Source organism: Camelus ferus, chromosome 35 (assembly GCF_009834535.1).
Source record: "Camelus ferus isolate YT-003-E chromosome 35, BCGSAC_Cfer_1.0, whole genome shotgun sequence".
Lineage (NCBI taxonomy): Eukaryota > Metazoa > Chordata > Mammalia > Artiodactyla > Camelidae > Camelus > Camelus ferus.
Genome location: NC_045730.1, coordinates 8529030 through 8547220, shown reverse-complemented (window position 1 = coordinate 8547220; position 18191 = coordinate 8529030). Strand labels below are relative to the sequence as shown.

At 43.7% G+C, this 18191-nt stretch overlaps 1 protein-coding gene across 1 annotated transcript in view; it reads right to left on the bottom strand.

Moving 5' to 3' along the window:
- The window catches only part of PROSER2 (proline and serine rich 2), a 28967-nt gene extending 13733 nt beyond the window's left edge, over positions 1-15234 (bottom strand). Inside the window, exons 1-2 of the mRNA XM_032473555.1 lie at positions 15001-15234; positions 2891-3110 (exon numbers count right to left, since the gene is read on the bottom strand). Of these exons, the coding sequence (XP_032329446.1) occupies positions 2891-3028 (138 nt within the window). The 5' untranslated portion in view covers positions 3029-3110; positions 15001-15234. The remainder of the gene's footprint in view (positions 1-2890; positions 3111-15000) is intronic.
- Positions 15235-18191: the final 2957 nt, after the last annotated feature.

Genomic DNA, 18191 nt, shown 5'->3' with positions numbered 1-18191 from the left:
AGTTCTTTGAGGCTACAGCTCTCCAGATGCTGAAAGAACTGTCTAGAAAACTACCCCTCACTGGTGCTACCCCACCCACCATGCTGACTTCAAGCCTCCCAGGGAAACAGTTTTTGCTTCAAGAACTTGGGAGCACGCACATTTCTACCCTAATCTGTATACTATGACCATGAATAAATAATTTCTAATATATCAAACCAGAAAATTCAAACCACCAGATCTACTAATGTAATTGTAACACACACCGTGCAGGTCTCCCCTGGGGGGGAGGACAAAGCCCCAGTGTCTGTGAGGTCTGTCCACTCCCGCATGAAGATGAGCAAAAGTGTCCGTCTAGTCCCCATGAAGCGCCAAGAGGAACGTCCAGATAAGCTGGGTGACAACGTTTTACATTGAATCCCACCAGTGCTTATAAAAATCCGCAGTCCCAGACATAACCTATGAGAGTATGGGTTTGGGACAGGAGCTTTGTCTTTGGGGGAAATGGCAGTGAGAGAAAAAAAATCTTTGGTTGAACAAAAAAAGCCAAGAAGGCTGAAAATACTCATACTCAAATAACCCACATCTAAAAAAACTGAATTAATTCAGTTCTTAGTCTTCTTTTTTCTTCTGTTTTGATTTTCTTTTAAACAAAGAAACTGGGTTTAGCTGCAGACTAAGACAATGGTGGTAAGCAAGTCCTTGTGAGGGAGGGAAAAAAAGGACCAGCAGAATTCATCCCTATCTTAAACAAAAAAAAAAAAAAAAAAAAAAAATCAAAAAAATTACAAGAAGGATTATGATGGCTAAAGAAATTTCTCGAGATGAGCCAAAATCTGCTAACCCCCAATTCCCCGGGTATTTCTTTGGCAGAGTGTGATTTCATGGTCACATTTTCCTTTTGGACACCAGAATGATCTCCCTGACACGTGGGCAAGGCTTTACTGAGTTAAAAACCTGAGTTGATGAGAGGACCCCCAGGAGCTGACACACAATTCAGGGGCAGCGAGAAGACCGCAGAAATCAGCCTCTGTGTTCTTCCTGCGTCTCTAGGCGCCACGCTTACTTTGGCGATCTCATAAGAAAAACCACAAGTGCATGTGGCGTTCCCCGCGGTTTCGGTATAAGGCTTAATTATGGGCATTTTTAACTAGTCCCTGTTGTCATTTTTTCAGTATGGTTAACTTAAATCTGTACTTCTGGCCGGAAAGAGACAGACACAAACTAGTGGGGGATGAGCTATGTGTAGAGGTTTGATTACAGATGGACAGACTTGTGGCTTTGAAGGATTACAGTTGGGCTCGCTGGCCGCCTTCACCTTCTCCGCACCAGTGGTATCATAAAGCCATTGGGCAGAGAGCGCGTGGCGTCAGGCGTTGAGACCCTGCTTAAGCTTGTGTTACACATCCCAGAGTTTGCATGGCTGTCATGTCACTAAGATGTGAGTTCCTGAAAAGATTAAAATCTCGTTTTATTCCATCATCCATCCGGTCTTGTGGGGAGCGGGCATTTACTAAATGTTCAGTGAACTGAACTTCCATCAAAGCCTTCAGCTTTGTCTTAAACTAGCTGCTCTGACCAGGAAGTTCTGGGTTCAGTCTGGGCAAGGAGCCAGAGCGGAAAGCACCATGGGGCCACCACTGACCAGCCTGTGTCTCCTTTCCGTCCCTCTGCTCTGTGTCCTCTCCTTGAACTTGTCTAGTGACCAGTGTGTCACCTTAGACTTAGGCTGAGCCTGCCACGAAGAAAATGTCATCTCTGTTTGTTTGGTTTTTTTTTGTATGTATCTTTTTGCTGAAGTATAGTCAGTTTACAATATGGTGTCAGTTTCTGGTGTACAGTGTAACGCTTCAGTCACGCATGAACATACAGATATTTGTTTTCATATCCTTTTTCACCATAGTTACTATAAAATATTGAATATAGTTCCTTGTGCTATACAGTAGGAACTTGTTATCAGTTTTATATATATTAATCAGTATCTGCAAATCTTGAACTCCTTCTTCCCCCTGGTAACCGTAAGTTTTGGAGAAGGAGATGGGCTGAGGAGGATGGGGAGAACCTATTTCTCTTTTGTAAATAAGTTCATTTGCCTTTTTTTTAGATCCCACATATGAGTGGTATCATATGGTATTTTTCTTTCTCTTTCTGGCTGACTTCACTTAGAATGATGATTTCCAGGTCCATCCATGTTGCTGCAAATGGCATTATTTTATTACTTTTTATGGCCAAGTAGTATTCCATTGTATAAATATACCACAACTTCTTTATCCACTCATCTGTTGATGGATGTTTAGGTTGTTTCCATGTCTTGGCTACTGTAAACAGTGCTGCTAGGAACACTGGGGTGCACGTATCTTTTTGAATTAAGGTTCTCTCTGGTTATATGCCCAGGAGTGGGATTGCTGGATCATATGCTAAGTCTGTTTTTAGTCTTTTGAGGACTCTCCATACCTTTAGAGAAGGTAATCTCCTAAATTTAAAGACTTTTTGTGAACGTTCCCAAAGCTTGTTGATGCTTACATAAGGGTCTGGATTCTGAGAGAAAGGGATACAAAAGCATTTATATTTGTAAAGGAGTTAGCCATCTGTTTTAAAGTGAATTTTATCCTGAGAGGTGTTTCCCTTCCCCCAACCACTGGACCTGGAAGGCCACGGTGCCCTGGCCTGAGCTGACCTCTGCCTTCAGGTACAGTGCTCCCAGGCTCTGAGAAGCCAAGTTACCACCAGGTGGGGAATGCTCTGGATTTGTACAAAACTTCAGAGGATTAACACTGAAGTGCGCTCCTCAAAGCCAGTATTCCAAAACGTCAAGCTAGTTACCCCAAAGGATGTTCTAAGATATTCCCAACAGGAAGGCAGAGGCAGCCAACATTCATGCACACCGAGTGCTGAAGGAACGGTCACTCACCAGAGTGAGGCTCCTGGAACGCGAGCTGCTGGTTCGACTCTCCAGGCTGCTCCCTCTGCTCAGGTCCCTGAGCCTGCAGCTGGGCAACAAGTCAGGGTCCATTTCCCAAGAGTCTGATTTCTGGTGATGGACAGGCATTCCCACAGTAACCCTGGGCGTTGGTGTGATCACAGGAAATGGGGAAGGGGCCGGTGTCTCATGCCCAAGTCGTAGGTCCCCTCTGGAGGAAGAAGCACAAGGTGACAAGGGTCAGTGAGCCCAGACAGCGAAGGCCTTATTCCCCCAAGACGAACGGGCACCACGAGTTAGAGTCGGCTGGCACACAGCCCCGACTGCTAAGACTAAGATAATTAGGACCCCCTAAACCAACTTGTTTAGTGATGCTCATTTCCATTTTCCCTTTATCTCCTTCTCCATTATTAAGATGCAAGAATTATTTTTAAGGAAAGATGGGTGTACTGAAAATGACTTTGGTGCTGAAAATTTGATGAAATAATGTTCTGGCACCTTCCTTGGCTCTTAGGGTCTATACTTAGGGTCAAGCCCCACCACACTCAGGGTTTCCCTGTGCTGCTTATCAGCAGAAAAATGGATACATTCTAGTCTTTTCTGCCTCAGACCCCACGACCACAACATTATGGTTCCTTTCCCAGCTTTGATACAGTTCAGAGTTGAGCGGAAGTGACAAGAGCTGGTAAGTTACTAACAGAAGTCTGGCTGACATTTCTGAGATTCCGGACTCACTGGAGGCTAGTGAAGCTAGTGCAATGTCTACCTAAGGTGCTAAGGTCCCATCAGTAAATACCATCAGGAAGTTCATGTTTTCACTTTCAGGAACAAAGACATTGAAACTGTCCCTTCCCAGCCCCTTAGCCTCATACAGTCCTCTGTCTGTTGGAGCGGGAAATTCAGCTCAGCCCCTCAACCACAGACACTGAGTTCAACAAAACCTCCTAGAAAACCAAAGAAGACACAGAGAATGAGGGAATAAGCCTCCTGTCCATTCATTACTTCAGACCTGATGCTGCGGCAAATGAAGAGATGGATGCTCACTTCCTCCTAGAGGTCAGCGTGGCCAGGATGCCTTACGAGTAACAGTACTGCAGAGCAGGTGGGCTACAACCACCACAGGTACACTCTGGTGTGCATGTGTGTGTGTGTGTGCATTAGCACTTGCATGTGTGTTCATTTTTAATAGAAACACAACCATCCACGGAGAAAGCTCAACTAGCACTGAACACCTCTGGGAGGGCCTCGCCATTTAAGACTCCCAAGATTACTGTGCAATCTCAGAGAAATCCTGAAGCTGCTAGAACAGGTGAACAGAGAACCTACCCCTCGCCCCACTGCTCGGCCCGCCCAGGGGAACCAGCCCAGGTCAGGAGCGGCTACGGAATGGAGGGGTCTAAGTGCCTATACCTTTGGAAAGTGGCCAGGATTCCAAATGGTAACAAAAAGACTTAAAAAAATGTTAAAAGTTTTACAACTTGTTTAATAGTATGAAAGCCTAAACAATATACGGACTTTATAATAAACTGTCCATGTGGCCAACAGTATGCAGCTGAGATGCTCAGATATCCATGGTGGAATGCTCCCAAGTTTTGCTCTAATACATTCAGTGCCTAGTGAGAATGTAGTGTACACACACACACATACAGTGGACACACTAAGTGTGCTGATGGAAGGTAGACAGACGGAGGTGTCACAGCTCCATCGTGGGGGCCCTGGGAAGTGGGGACAGGACATACAAAGGAGACAAGCTGACTCTGAGGCTCCCTCTGCTCTGCAGATTCCTACCCAGTGACTCAGCTCTTCATCATTTCTGAACTCAGTCAGTCCACGGGGCTCCAAGGGAAGGAGGTAAGGTGGGGCAGAAAGTCCTCCCCACACACAGTGAGAAGAAAGGCGGGAGGTCAAGGGCTGCGCTGATTCACCACCAAGGAAGGATCTGCCGGTGGTGGGACAGGATGTGGAACATTGCTCCAGGTCTGCACACAGGAGCACGTGGGGCCCTCCATGTGGCCGGAGGGCGGTGACAACCACACCCTTCCAGGGCACAGCTTTGTCTTGTGCTATTATTGTAGAAGCTCCTCTGACACCGTAACCTGTAGTCATTCGACAGAAGCAAAGCAGAGTTCTCCAGAGGGCAGAGCTTGTGGGGGAAGAAAGTGAAAACCTTGGTTCAGGGTCCTTCACAGGCTCAAGATGTCAATCTTCTTTCATTTCTTGAGGAAGGGGGACCAGGAGCTCCACATCCTCGTTCCCCAGGAACCAAAACCACAGAATCCGCAGAGGGCCACGGTGGAGAGAGGCTGTCTAAGCAGAAGGGCAAAGGTCTGTTGTGGAAAGGGGACACCGTGAGGTCAAGAAGCTGGACCACATACACTGGGCAGAGGGGCCAGAGCCGTGAGTCTGTGAGGTCTTTACCACCTCAGAAGCCTTAGTCTCCTTGCTCAGTCAAGGGCTCAATTTTTATGTCTGCAAACAGTCCACTTCATGAAAAGGGAGACTATGGTCAGACTAAGAAGGCCCCGTAGATTAAAAAAACCCGATTTCTTCCAAGGGCATACAGCAAGCTCGCTAAGGAGTCATGACACGCTAACACCATGGGAGGGGCATGTGAGCCATTGGTCGGCGTTCTGTTGATTCTCCTGGCCTTCCCGTTTGTTTCTCAGTATCTACTAGTAACATTGCAAGATAGTTTATAACAACAACGACGACGACGACGACGACGACGACAACAACAACAACAAACCCTGAAAGTAACCTAAGTGTTAAAATACATTTTTTACTTTTAAATAAATAGTGGTTAAGTAAATTATGGTACCTCCACACAACTGAATACTAATCAGCTGTAAAAAGAACGAGAAAGCTGTGTGCTGATTGAGTAAACGTCTCCAAGTATCTTACTGAGCAAAATCCACAAAGTCTAGGACTATATATGAAACACCACGCTTTGTGTAAAAATGAGGAATTACAGAATAAGAATGTGTATGTTCCTCTGCTGTCGTATGCATAAAGAAATTCTGGAAGGACACACAGGTCAAGAACAATTGTTAGGTGTGAGGGGTGGGGGTAAAAGGAAGACAAGAGTTAGATGGAGAGTTTTTAGAAATAGAAATACCTTTCTTTTTTTTAAAATTGAAGTACAGTTGATTTACAATATTATATTAGTTTCAGGTATACAACACCGTGATTCAAAAATTTTATAGATTATAGTCCATTTACGTCTATTACGGCTACTGGCTATATTCCCTGTGCTGACCAAAGCCTTGAAATTACTCTCCGTCAACCTATGGATTCCAATCAAGGGCAAATGTGGACCAGGAGGGGAGTAACTTTAAACATGAATAATGAATCTGTTAAAAAGTTGGCCCCAATAACATTGGACACACTAAACCAGTAATGCTTCCTACTGTTAACTTGGGATAAGGACCAGTACAGATGCACACACTTGCATATCTACAGGTGTAGCCATGACCAACATTAACTTCAAAAAGGGCCAATGCACAAATCAACAGCTGAAGTAAATATGGAGTAACTCTTCTTTAGTTTGGGCCCTTTCTCAATGTCAAGGAAAAAAAAATGCCTTGGAAAGAAAAGAATGCTTCCAAAAATATTCACTGAGCAGACTAGCAAACTAGGACCGGATCCCAGCACAGAAGGTCAAAGGAAAATCCTTTTCAGGTAGAGGCTGGTTGTTGCTGGGATGGCTGAGGGTAGAGACTTAGTTTTGTTCTGGAGTTTTGAACAGATGATGTGGTCAATGGCTTAGCGTCCTTTTCCTATGCTGCTCCTTTTTCTCGGAACTGGGTTTTTTTTTCCCCACTTCTGAAAATGTCTTCTGTAAGCACTTAAGACCTTACATTCTTAACTGGCACTCAAGGGTATTACCTACAATTAAACACTTAAAAGGCTAGTAATTTTACTTCTCCAAAAGAATTACCATGTTTTATTTAGGGTTTTGTTTTTGTTTTTGTTTTCAGAAAAACCTCTTATTGAACAATGTAAAAAAACAAGGTTGGTTTCAGACTGACTCAATGGTGAAGTTTCAAGCACGAATAGGAGGCAGTAATTAACTTACTGAAGGCCGCGCACCACATGAAAGTAAGGGATTCACCTGCACGGAAGCAAACATGTTCACACGGGAGGCCCCGCCCAGCGAGGTGGTTCGCAGGCCCCAAGGGAACAAGTTTCCTACCACCAGTTTACTATCCCTGAACAGAAGATTCAGACTTCAGACTTGCCCAGCATAACACCCTCGCCTGAAAATAACCTTGACTGTATCTGAGTTTAGTTACTAGTAACAAAAGGTAACGACCCAAGAAGAGGCAAACACAAAAGTGTCGACAAGAAAATCCAGTTCCATCTGATGAAATGTTTGCAAAGATAGATACTTCACATTTTTATCCTTAGCTCATTTTTATTTTTATTAAAAAATTTTTTTATTTTTAAAAATTTTGGGGGGGTAGTTAGGTTTTTTATTTTTAATGGAGGTACCGGGGATTGAACCCAGCACCTTGTGCATGCCAAGCACTCACTCTACCACTGAGCTCCACCCACTCCTTCAATATGTTATTTATTATTGCATTATAAAAAATATTTTTTGTTTTGTGGGGAGGAGGTTTAGGTTTATTTATTTGTTTTTAGAGGAGGTACTGGGGTTTGAACTCAGGACCTTGTGCATGCTAAGCACTCACTCTACCACTGAGCTATCCCCACCTTAGCTTGTTTTTGTTTTTGTTTTTTTTACTTGACATTCTACATGCCTATGGCATTTCTGGATTGCTTAGCAAATATTAAAAAAAGAAAAAAAGGAAAAATCCCAGTTTAAGTTGTTTTTCTTTTGTTAAACAAGCATGTGTACTTTCCCTTTATTTATTCAGCAAACATTACCAGAGCACCCGCTAGGTGCTCCTCAAAACGTAGACCTTCTTACTTGGATGTAATAATTATATCTTATTGTTTCATAATGCACTTTTTTTTTCTTCTGAGGAGCTCAAAATTCTTAGCGGAGTATTTCATTCCTCCTCACAGTGAAAATAAAGCTGACTTCAAGCATGTTCATGTAGCCCTGGTATTTACAACCACCTGGTTGGACCTGAAGTCGAAGTCTGATTTACATTTCTTATCTCAGGTTGAACAGATTTAAGTCCAAGCCTGAGGGGAGCCACGCTCCCTCAAGACCTGCTGGGTCGACCCACTGCGTCCAACTCTAACCCCATCTTCCCCGTAGGGGCATCTGCAGAGGCTCCCTTCTCCCCAGGCTCTTCCTAGATGCCTCCTGGAACCCAGTAAGGAAGCACTCAAGTCACTCCCTGCAAATCCAGGCCTTGAGCACAAACTCATACCCCAGTTTCAGTAGAGGCGAAGAGATGAGGAGGCTTCGGCACTTTTTCAAGGCATGGGGACAACCAAATGCTGAAAAAACTGGACGACTCTGACCAACCCTGAAGCTGATGCCAACGTCGGCCTCTCAAGGACTGCCTGTCAGCCTCCCTGGGAGAAAACTCAGCACCGTAAGCAGCTCAACAGTGGAATTTGATAATGACTCAAATTTACTCCAAATTTAACAAAGGCCTCTTGGCTATGGAAGCGGTCAGACCCGTACACCTCACCCACCTTGGAAAACAAACAAACAAAAAACAAGACTGCGTGAGAGTTAGCCAGGGAGCACAATATTTAACACGCTGCGTGCTCACGTGAGTTGTCACGTTCCCCCGACGACATTCTTCCAGCGGTGGAGAAGGGAAGGGTCTAACGTCTGGCCTCCGCTAGGAGATTTGAATCATAGGAAGCTGCCACTTGCACGGGTCAAAAGCAGTTGAATACCAGTAATCTTATACGGTTAACCTAGCAGTTTTGGAATTGAGTCGATAACTAACATTGTAAAAAAAATGAAGTGTTCCCTGAAAGGAAGTCTCTGTTGAAGTATGGCTTTATTACATATAGAGACCAAAATGTTTTTCCTCAGAAGAGACCTCTGAAATCCCAAGAGGAACCAACAAGGGGGAAGAGCGTCCCACACACGTGTTCACCTCACAGTCAGTCTGACTGGTGAAGGGATGCTGCCCGTATTAGCACGAGCTCAGGCAACAAATTAAATGGTTCCCTGGTGTGTGTGGAGGACAAAACTGAGGTCAGAAAGAGCTGGATTTAGGCCTTGGCTTTCCACTCCAGAACAATTTTTTTTTTTTAAACTTTTTCTGCAGCAGAACTTCTATGGGACGTTGGACATTTTCAGAGCCAGCCCCTTGTTTGTACCATTTTATCTCCACCTTCATCTTTCTCTCCTCCCTTCCTCAACCCTCAACACCTCGCTCGACTTCAAGTTACTGCCTTGGTGTACAGACATCTCCTCCACGGCAGAGCCAGAACACACGTCACTCACCACCGGTCGATGGTTAGTGTCCCCAAACTCAAGGCCAAATGCTTCGGCATGATAAGCGAAGCCCCGGTCCATCATTCCGACTTTCCACTCTCCTGCCCTTGTTGGCCCGGCTCCAACATGACAGCCTCCAATAGATGGCGGACACCACCGCAAGACGGGGCCCCTCTGTCCTCCGCTTCCCAAAGACTGGCAGGCCTCTGAGACCAGCTCCTACTTGACATTTGATGTCTGTTACCAGATCCCAAGTTTCTCAAAGGCGAGGGCCACACTTCCTGACCTCTGTATTCCCAGTCGTGCCTAGCACAGTGGGAACTTAAATGTTCATGTAAACTCTTCAAGCCCTCTGTATCTTCCCAGAAAATACCAAATGTGCCATTTTGGAAAACAGCAATGGACCAAATTCGCCCGTTTAGTATGAAAGAGCACAGGATCCTTAAAAAATTAAAAACAGTGTTACCATCTGCTCCAGCAATTGCATTCCTGGGCATATAGGCAGAAAAGACAAAACCGTAATTTGAAAAGATACATGCACCCCAATGTTCATAGCAGCACTATTTATAATAGCTAAGACAGGGAAGCAACCTAAGTGTCCATCAACAGATGACTGGAAAAAGATGATGTTTTATATGTGTATATATATACACACAATGGAATATTACTCAGCCATAAAAAAGAATAAAATAATGCTATTTATAGCAACATAGATAGACCTAGAGATTATTATATTGAATGGAGTAAGTCAAAGAAAAATATTATATGCTATCACTTATATGTGGAATCTAAAAAAATGATACAAATGAACTTATTCACAAGACAGAAACAAACTCACAGACATAGAAAACAAACTTATGGTTATCAAATGGGAAAGGGGGGAGGGATAATTAAGAGTTTGGAATTAACAGATATATACTACTACATATAAAATAGATAAAGAACAAGGATTTACTGTATAGCACAGGGAAAAATATTCAATATCTTATAATAATATACAATGGAAAAGAATCTGAAAAATACATATAGAACTGAATCACCTTGCTGTACACCTGAAACTCACACAACATTGTAAATCAACTATACTTAATTAGAAAGAAAGAAAGAAAGAAAGAAAGAAAGAAAGAAAGAAAGAAAGAAAGAAAGAAAACACAGGCATCTTTCCTTCACACAAGATAATTCCTTTATAAGTTGTACAAAATAAACTATTTTACATACACTCACAGAATTAGGTTTGTAAAGGAGAGCTGAGGTGACTCATTCATTTATAATCTCCAGCTTCATGGTCTGAGAGGGCCTGAGAAGTCACTTAGTCCTGCCCCCAATTTTACAGACCAGGAAACCAAGGTCCAGAGAGGTCAAGTGGCGAACCTGCTGGGTACACAGCTGGTGTTGAAACCTGAAGTGGCGAGAGTTAAGTACTGCTCTTTTCCCCTATGCCAGGCTCTATTGATCGGTTAATTTAAAAATAAAAATAATTTTAAAATAAAAAATAAAATGTAATCTGCAAACATCCAAAGAGAAGCACATGTTTATATCTCCAGTGGCTACTAAGTGATCAGCACACGGCCGGTGCCCAGACTACAAATACAGCTGAATGAATAAATGAACAGCTCTGGCCTTTGGATCAATAACTAAAATAGATAGAATATTAAATATTTCAAAGCACTAGTCAGACACCTAGCCTCTTCGGAGGAACAGCAGAGGCCTGCAAGAGAAAGCAGAAAAAGAAGCCAAACAAAAGCAACAAAATGAAGGTTTGAGAAGGAATGGATTATTCAAACCAAGCCCTATTTCTCCAAAGAACACTGGGAAGTGGCCAACAAGCCCATGAAAAGATGCTCATCCTTACTGGTCATTAGGGAAATGCAAATCAACACCTCAGGACACCACTTCATGACCATTGGGATGGCAATAAAAACAAGAACACGGAAAATAACAGGTGTTGATGATGATGTGGAGAAACCAGAACGCTCAAACACTGCTAGTGGGAACGTAACATGGTGCAGCTACCGTGGAAAACAGTTTGGTGGTTCCTCCTAACGTTGCTACTCACAATAACCAAAAGGTGGAAACAACCCAAATGTCATGAGGTGATGAATGGATAAGCAAACTGTGATACAGCTACATAATGGAATGTTATTCAGCCATGAAAAGGAGTGAAGCACTGACATGCTACAACACGGATGAATGCTGAGAGCATTGTTAAGTCAAGGAAGCCAGACACAAAAGACCAGGTACTGTATGATTCTATTGATATGAAATATCCAAGAAGGCAAATCCACAGAGACAGGAAGCAGATTATTGGTTGCCAGGGACTGGAGCAGGGCAGAAATAGGGAGTGAATGCTTAATGGGTAAGGAGTTTCCTTTAGGGGTGATGAAAAAGTTCTGGAACTAGATAGTGGTGATGATTGCAAAACATTGTGAATGGATTTTTCTTTTTTTTTTTTTACACTAAATATGTGCAGTTTATTGAATGTCAGTTTTACAGCAGTAAAACTATTTGAAAGAAATTTTTAAATAATAGGAAAAGATACATTAAGCAACTATTAAGAGCAGCAACAACAAAAAATCCCTTCCAGCTGTACTGCAACAGGCAAAACAGACTTTAGGGCAAAAATCCTCATTCATGATAAAAATAACTATATAATGATAAAAGTTCAATTCCTATTAGATATTGCATATCTAACAATATAGGTTAACAATAAAAATATAAATACAAATGCGTATTGCTGGATATTAAAACAGAAAGTTGTAAATACAAGTAGTCTCAGAATATTTTAGCTCAAAATATTAAGATAGAAAGTTGTATAAACAAATGGTCTCAGAATACTTTTTTAGTTCAAGTACAAGGAGATACTGACAAAGACCCCATTATAGTGGGATCTTTCAATATACCTCTCAATTACTGACATGTTCCGTAGACACAGTTAGTGAGCAATAATGCAATTAATAAGGCTCATTTAACAGACATCTGTAGACCTCCACAGAACAGAAATGAAAGAAAACACATTCTTCTCAAACACATATAATGTGAATGTACTTAATGCCACTGATTTTACACTCTAAAATGACAAGTTTAATGTTATGTGTATTTTACCACAATTAAAAAGAATTAAGAGAACCAGTCATCCCAGTGGGAGGGCCGCTGTAATATCCAGTCTGAAGATACGTATTCATAAGGAGCTATCACATCCCTGTCCAATAAAGCCAGAATGCTGTACCCTACACATTCCTTTACCACTGATCCCTATAGCTCGGATTATAAACCCAGCACCTACTTTCTCAAAACAGGATTCAAGATTAATGCTGCGGCTCTAGGAGGGGGACAGTGGTGTTACTGAGAAGGGCAGGTCCACGAGGGTTCCCTACTGAGGCTGCTACCAGTGATCGCAGCGTCCTGATCCCACTGTGTCCCTGAGAACAGCGGCCGTTCTCCGGAGCCCAGCGGATTAGCCCAGATTCAGGAGGGGAAAGCTGCAGCGTTCCAGGCGTAGAGTTACCGGGCCCATCCTCCTGAGGACACGCAGGCGGCTGTGAAGCCACCAGCACTGCCACCAGAGAGGTCAGTGGAAACTGAAATGAAAAGCTGCCCTTCCCCAGGGAGGGCACCTCGCAGGGGAGACTCAGGCTCTGGGATGCTCCCGGGATCCCCCGGCATCCCTGGCGGCCGGCCCACAGCCTAGTGGCTAAGATGCACTTGAACTTTTGTTCCAGAGGATGCCTGGTTCTCAGCTCTGCTCCACCCAAGCCTTTCCCGTCTCTCCTTGGGCGTCAAGGCTCATTCTATCTCTTGTAGTTACTTGAGATGATCTTGACAATCAACACACAGCGCCACCCGTGGGCTCCTTAGGTGTCTGAGAACATTGGAACCGGGGCCAGGTGTATCTTCAGCTCCCAGTGAAGGCTTACTTGATCTGGTTTTAATCAGTCTGGGCCGTGTGGCTGTTACCTAGATGTGTTTGTGTGCCCCATGACTAGTTCCGTGCTCAGCACGTTGTAGGCGGTCAGGCAAGCCGGCAAACATTGCTGAACGAGTTAATGAACACGCAGCGCCTGCACTAAAGCAGGCAAATCCTCCCCCCCCGGCCCCGCACCCCCTATCCTGGAGTGAAACACCCACACATTTTCTTAAAAACATCTCTCTCTTTCCAGCCTTCTCGAAATTATCTGATCTTGGCTTTCTGATTTCTAGTAATGGAGAAAATGTGTTACTTTTAAATTATCAGCATCCAAAATTTCTCAAAAAAAAAAAAAAAAAAAGCCCTGAAGCCCTGTTACCTAGACATATACACAGTCCCTTAAAAACGGCTGTTACTGGTCTGAGCAAGAAAATACACAAGATTCCATACATACAGTGTCAAGTCTGGCAAGAGAGATTTTAGACAACTCCCACCCTTACCACCCAGTCCCAAGTAAATAGGGCATTTGTTTGTATTTCCACATTGGCCTCGTGAACCAAAATACCTCCTCCACCTAGAAAAACAATCTGTAACATTCAGACATGGAGCTTTGTGGGCAGACTTTTCAGTGCATGCTAGAGCACTAAGAACGTAGTGCTTAAAAGAGTAAATAAAATGAAGCAGAAAAGCATCTTTAATTAACTTAGGTTTTCCTGCGACCATCTTCCTCACGTTTACATTTATACCTAGTTTGGTGTTTCTATAACTTTAAGAAATACAGATCTTAAAAAAAAAAATTGTTCTCCATTAAAATTGGAGCCAGAGGAACCTTCTTCCTACAATCTCCAGCAACAGACCTGAACGTTCTATTCTGTTTAGGCGGGGAAAAACACAAAAATCATTTTCCTTTATTCACTTTTAGGTTTTCGCTCTGCACCAAGTAGGTCCTGGCAAAGAGTTAAATGTTTTCTGGGGTTAGTTCCTGCGGTTTAAAAAAAAAAAAAGCCTAGATGCTTAAATTTAGACTCCTTCAAACAATACTGGGAAACTTTCAAAGCCTTGGAGAAATACTGGAGTTTGTTTGTTTTATTGCCTTTTGTTAAATTGCATCACATTGGCCACATCGTCTTCTCTTTTTTTCAATCCCTCCTGCCCCAGCTCAGTGGCAGATCCTACACGTTCCCGCGTGATTCTGTGACCTGTTGGGGGTAGGGGGTTGGGGAGTGGGGGCGGGGACGAAAGTCTGGTCACCTCGCACAGGACCCAAGTTTAACAGGTGGCTTCGGCCACCTCCTTCCAATATGAGGCTCCCGCCCTCCTCTCCGCGGTGGAAGGGACACAGCGCCCCGGGAGCTAGAGGGGTGCGGCGGCAAGCGGCGCTGCGGAGAGGGCGATGTGGACAGGACAGGACAGGGGTGTTGGGACAACCCAGACAGTTCTGCGCGCAAAGCCAGAAACGCGCCACGGACCACCGAGCGTCCCCCGCCAGGACAGCCTCAAAGTCAGAGCGCGACGTGTCCTCCCCACCTCCTCGGAGCCGGGGTGCACGCGAATCCCCGCAATCCCAAAGGAGGCACCGGCTTTCCCAGGTGGGAGGCCACCGGGTGGACGATGGCCCCTCGGGCGGCGCCGGAGTCCCTCCTAACTTCCAGGGGACGATCGCGATGCGGATGAGCAGGAGAGCGCAGGAGGAGACTCCTGCAGGGAGGGCACTGGCAGGGACGCGTGGAAAGTGCAGGCAGCCGGCGAACCAGAAAAGGGGGTCTTCCTTCCCCACCTGGACCCAAGCCTTCCCCGACCCGCTCCAAACGCCGCCCCGCTCACCGACGTGCCGGGCGAGGGGATCGGCTGCCAGGATGCCCTCCGGTCTCCCAGGCCCCTGTCCGGATCCAGAAGTCCGCACTCACTTGGCAGGAGCCCCCTCCCCGGGACCGCAGGCGCCCACCTGGACCGCGACCCGGAGCCGAGCCCTTGCGTTGCCGGCTCGTCGGTCCGCCTGCGCGCGCCTGGCCAAGACTCCCGGGCCGCCCCGCCGCGCGCTCCCCGCCACCCAGACTCACACGGCGCGCGCCCGGGGCATTTAAAGGGACAGGCCCCCGCGCCGGCGGGGCCCCGAGGCCGCCCCTCGCAGGGGTCGTCGCTGTCAGTGCCAAGTTTGAATTGGGGAGGACCTGAACAAACCCCTACCCCCAACTCCGAGTTACACACTCGGAGAAAAAATAGGGATTTGCTTTTAAAGCTTTGAATAAGACAGGACATTTTTCCCCCTCCTATAGTCAGTTTTGAGAGGTTATTTTCTATTTAAGGATAATAATAACTACCACATATCAGAATACTTGTTACCCTCAGACAAGGCGTTTAACACACACACACATTCCATTTAATCCTTAGAACAATGCCCTGATTTCTTATCCCCATTTTGCAGAGGAGGAAAACTGAGGTTCAGAGAGGCAAAGAAACTTGTGCAAGAGGTTTTTGACCCCATTGCTTGACGCCATTTTCTTATCACCGTGGAAATAGCCAGAGGTTAATAGCTGGTTGTGGAAGGCTGTTTTAAGTTGGTGGAAGTTAATATTACCAGTGTTTCCGTGGGGTGGAACCACTCCGTACGAAGGGAGAAAGCAAAGAGTTATGGGGTTTTATTAATTCTAGGGTCGGGGATGTACTCAAATGACAGACACTATTACACTCCTTTTCAAAGTACTCTTTGTGCTTATTCCCATTTTACAGAAAACTAAGGAAGGAAGTAGTTGGTTGCACAGAATGACTGAGTCACCCGCAGCACTCAGGGCTGAGCCCCAATTCCTTCGTCCTTACGTCATTTCTTTGCCCTTCCTGGGGAAGAGATACCTGATTAAAGGGAAGACAACTTTTTCACTAATAACTCTGGCCTCATCTAACTCCTGCATCTTTAATTAATGTTTACAAAGCACTTTAATCTACTCCAGTTGCTAGTTAATTAGGCAAGTATTATTATCCCCCTCTTTTTGAACCAAATCCAGGAAAGAATCAATTCTGTCAGTCCCTAATCCTTGTTGAATAATGGGCCTAAGGTTTCTGTTCATGTGGTTTTTTTTCCTCCCCTCTTAAATTTTGTTCCATATTGTGTTAAACACCAGTCCGTGTATCATGAATCGGCTTAGTAAAAGTTAAATAATGTTTAATATCCAGGGCTGAAAAGTAAGATAGGTAGCCCCCGTCTTTCAGAAACTCAGATAAAGAAAAAAAAGATCTTGTTTAAACAAGTGCTTCCCAGAATTTTTTTTTTCCTTTTTCGTAGTGTTCTTTTTGCTTGGTTAAGCTTTTATGATGTATAAACATATGTTTAGCTTAGGGGTTTTTTTTTTAAAGTTTATTTAAAAATTTAAAAAAATTTTTTTCATGGACACATTTTCTTGTGTGTAAAAGTTAAATTTTCCATGGTATCTCTTATTCCAGGTGAAGAGCAGATAATGAAGAAGAAATTGAAGGATGATGGGGTTAGGAAGGAAGAAGGGGAAAAAACAAAGGCAGGAAAAGGGGGTGGGGGTGGGTAGACAATGAACAGGGCAGAAAATGAGCCTAAGGTTTCAACGAAGGCCGTGGGGGATGCGGCCAGCCCTGTGAGCTCCTGTGGGATCTTTGTGGGAATTGCAAGCAGGTGTCTGGCTGCTCCTCGGGGGCTGGTGCAGACCTGGCCAGGGCCCAGCGAGTGTATGTGAGCACAGGCTGACTTCCAGCCCCCATCACACCCCTGTCCAGGTACCGTTGTGCCGGCTGAGTGGACCCAAAGGCACTAGAAGGTGAGAAAGGACATCAAGAGAGGTAAGAAAGGAAGAAACAGCGTAGAGGGGGAATTTAAAGATTGTTATTCCTGGAAGTCCTTAGATAACATCAAGGGAGAAAAGAAGAACAAAGAAACCATCTGGAGGGTCTTTGGACATGCTATTGTTACTACTTTAAAAGAAAACCCATGAAATTGACAAAACTTTACTTTGCATTCACGCGACCTTTTACTAAATGTCTTCTGAAGCTGGTCTTTGCTAAGAAAATGTTGGTGATACACAACCCCGAATATTAGTCTGTTATTCTTATTAACTTTGTGTAAATTAAAAAATTTAAAATGAACTTTAAAAATGTAAGCTAAACGTATGTTTTTTATAATATAAAAATTAATTACTGTTTAAAATTGACTTGAGAAGCTGCAATATCTGTAATGGCCGTGAGAGGGAGGTAAACAGGAAAGGAGAAAGAACAGTTACAAGTAAACTTCTTGAGTTTTCTTTACTAAAAAATTATAGCATTTTAGAGCTGAAAGGGGAGATGTCAAAAGACATGACTTTCCACTTAGAAGATGTATAATCTTCAGCTATTTATCCTTTTGAGACTTGGTTCCTTAACTGTACAATGAAGCTATTAACATCTACCTTCTGAGGCTAAAACAAAATTATTTTAAAGTTTACCTGAACAAGTAGCAGATGAGAAGAGTTAAGAAAATTATGAAAATGAAGAAAAATATGGTAAATTGTGCTGTTTATTATTTAAACATAGTATAATGATAATTAAAAGTATCGTAATAGAACATTAGCAGATATTGAGTGATACAGATAATAAAATGGAATAGATAACCCAGAAAAAGCTAGTGTTGGTATAGGGTAGATTTCAATATGTGATCAAGGAGTCATCTAAAATAAATGAAAAAGGGACAGGATTCATGATAAATGGACTTGAGAAAAAGAATTTTAAAACTAGAAGAAAATTTAGGAAAATATTTATTTAACCTCAGTTGGAGGGAAGGAAAGAAATGAAAAAATCATAAGGCCAATGACCAGGAGACTAGATTACATAAGTTTTAAAATTATGAAAACTAAAAATATTCTCAACAAAATTTAAAAAGAAAACCATCCCCCAAAACTATGCAGAACAAATCTGATAGTTCATTTTACCCTCAATATAAGAGTGCACACACATTAATAAGAACACCAATAACTCAGTGGGAAAATTTCCTCAAAGAGAATGTAAAAATGGTTAGTGAT